Genomic DNA, 2,416 nt, shown 5'->3' on the forward strand with positions numbered 1-2,416 from the left:
TTTTGTGTAAATATTTTTTTTTTGTAAAAGTTAGGCAATTTCTTGGGGGGTGGATGCGCGTTTTTGTACAGTTGTTGGGATACGTACTACGCGCCTCTTCCCTTATCCCTTTATTTACCCTGTCCCCCATATGACCACCACAGGTTAGTTGTTTAATAACTATTCCTTTTTTCTCGTATATTTTTGTCTGTTTTATTTTTGGATACCTGCTTGAAAGAGATGATAATATTATAATTGAAATACACGGAAATATTTTTCATTTTTCTGAAGAGTTTTATTTCCTTTTTTGGGGTGCAATTTTGGGAATTGATTGGATGGGATTTAAGTATTAAATTAATTGAAGGGTTTTGCACAGCGAATTGTTATAAAGTGATTAAATTATCGTCTGCTGGGTAAGTGTAGTGCAATTTAAAACATTTTTGGAAGTTAATAAAAATACCCTAGGTTACATTGCCTTAGAAATCATGAATTATGATACTTATGGCTGTTTGATAAACTCGAATATGATAACATTTCCAGTTGGGTTTGCATTAATAGACTTTAATTGCAAAACTTTCTTTATTTTTAAGCAAAATCCATAACACATTCTGTAATAATGGTATATAAATATAAAAACGTTTGCTACCAAATATTAGCCTGTCCTTTTGAGACAACGTTTATTATATTTTGATTTACTTTTCAACTATAGCCCAAAATATTCTTAAAAGATAAGATAAAAATTTACCTTAAAATATAATCTATATATTTACTGTTTCCTTTAATTTAAATATGGAAACAAAAGACTAGAATAGAAAAATATAAACAACTAATTAACGTTCTGTAAAATAAAGCATATCCTACATATATTTGTAAGCATTTAGACTAGAAACATAATAAAAAAATTTTTTAATAACATTGCACTTGATACAAAATAACTACGAAATACATTATGTAACACATAAAATTATATACAATAGAAATAAACAATATATCACATACAATAGGAATGCAACACAAATACTGTATCAATTTAAGCTTTGAGGAGATATAGCAGTTATCTAAAAAATTTAAATATTTTTAATTAGTCCAAATAGCAAAATGTCTTCTGTCTCAAAAAAAAAATGATAGGTGCCATTACGGATTCAAAACAAACCAGTGTTTGGTATTGTTTTTAAAGTTTGTGCTTTGGCTTAAAATTTAAAGCCCATATTCCCTCTATAAATATACTAAATGCAAAATGTGCAGTGAATAGTCAATTGTAACCCTGTGGTTTAAGTACTAAACATTAACACCTCCGTTGTAAGCATAATCAGCTTTATTATGCATAACAAGGCGATCATCAACAAAATAAAAGCTGTCTGAGCGTGTTTCAAACGGCGAAGCGATCATTTCTTCAACTGAAATGAAAATGAACAGTTTAGATAAATAATTGTGGTCGAAACTTGAAAAATGCTCGTACTTAACTCCTGTGATAAGGTGGGAAATTCATAAATGTGTTCACAAGTGTTCTTGGAGTATGGAATGCAAAAGCCAAATTCAAAATCAAATGTTTTGAGTAGTTTATCTCTAAAATAATGCTTCTCAATCATACGGAACTTATTAACTGGCTTACATCCAACAGTAAATTCCACTCTAATAAATTCATTTTAATTAACATTAAGGTGCAATAAAAAAACACGTAAAATGGGGTATCTTACGTTGCTCCTACAGTTTTTAATTTCAAAAACTGGGGTGTGAATTGGTATCTTACGAATCTACCCGCATTCGGGTCAATAACTTCTTCGTTTTCTACATTTTCGTCTGTGTGGTCTACAGGCGGCTTTGCAATTTCAAAAAGCACAGCACCACTTTCGAGATCTCTTATTTTAAATCTTGTGAAATCTATTTCATAAATGTTTGCATCAGGTGAACACAAGTAAGCTTCGGTAACTCGTGGTATTTTCAGGACATCGTCAGGAGAAATGATTTTACTGTTGTCTGTAACAAAATCAAGATTTTTGTTCGACAATTTTTCGCGGTATTCACTAATTATACTCATTTTAGCAATAAAAAATTAAAAAAAATCAAAACAAAAATCCCTTGGTTAATTAACAACACATCTGTCAAATCAAAGTTTTTATTGACCGGTAAATTTGGAAGTGACATTTTAAGTTACCTTAGTAACCACTGTTTATGCACATTTATTTTGAGGAAATTCTATAGAGGGCGCAACCATCCTTAAATTTTGGTTATTTCATTTTTACAAATGCCACTAGAGTGTAGCAATTGTCACATTAGTAAAAGATTAATAGAAAAAGTGCTATTTTCTTTTAATTAATTTTAGTAAAAGTAATTAGACATTCAGTTTATTCGAACAAGGTCAGTAAGTACTTCCTTTTTTTATTACTTTTTGTTGAATTATATATTCATGCTATACGAAAATATAATAAGAGAAAAT

General features: G+C 29.5%; 2 protein-coding genes across 2 annotated transcripts in view; one reads left to right on the forward strand and one right to left on the reverse strand.

Moving 5' to 3' along the window:
- LOC108744125 overlaps positions 1-156 on the forward strand; it is a 7,379-nt gene extending 7,223 nt beyond the window's left edge. Inside the window, 1 exon segment of the mRNA XM_025978450.1 lies at positions 31-156. Coding sequence (XP_025834235.1) covers positions 31-156 — 126 coding nt within the window.
- Positions 157-870: 714 nt separating this feature from the next.
- Positions 871-2,098, reverse strand: LOC108744564 (protein unc-119 homolog). Its single transcript, XM_018480410.2, has 3 exons — positions 1,677-2,098; positions 1,439-1,611; positions 871-1,376 (listed from the first exon to the last, which is right to left on the reverse strand). Exons 1-3 carry the CDS (start codon positions 2,015-2,017, stop codon positions 1,258-1,260), a joined length of 633 nt encoding a protein of 210 aa, XP_018335912.1. The 5' UTR covers positions 2,018-2,098; the 3' UTR covers positions 871-1,257.
- Between the last annotated feature and the right edge of the window lie 318 nt (positions 2,099-2,416).

Source organism: Agrilus planipennis, unplaced genomic scaffold (assembly GCF_000699045.2).
Source record: "Agrilus planipennis isolate EAB-ADULT unplaced genomic scaffold, Apla_2.0 scaffold6, whole genome shotgun sequence".
Lineage (NCBI taxonomy): Eukaryota > Metazoa > Arthropoda > Insecta > Coleoptera > Buprestidae > Agrilus > Agrilus planipennis.

Bases quoted from the DNA above. Each gene is read 5' to 3' on its own strand.
- LOC108744564 (XM_018480410.2), bottom strand. From the start codon at position 2,017: ATGAGTATAATTAGTGAATACCGCGAAAAATTGTCGAACAAAAATCTT. The intron at 1,612-1,676 runs GTAAGATACCCC...TGAATTTATTAG, and splicing joins TTAAAAACTGTAGGAGCAAC to AGTGGAATTTACTGTTGGAT. The intron at 1,377-1,438 runs GTACGAGCATTT...TTTTCATTTCAG, and splicing joins CACCTTATCACAGGAGTTAA to TTGAAGAAATGATCGCTTCG.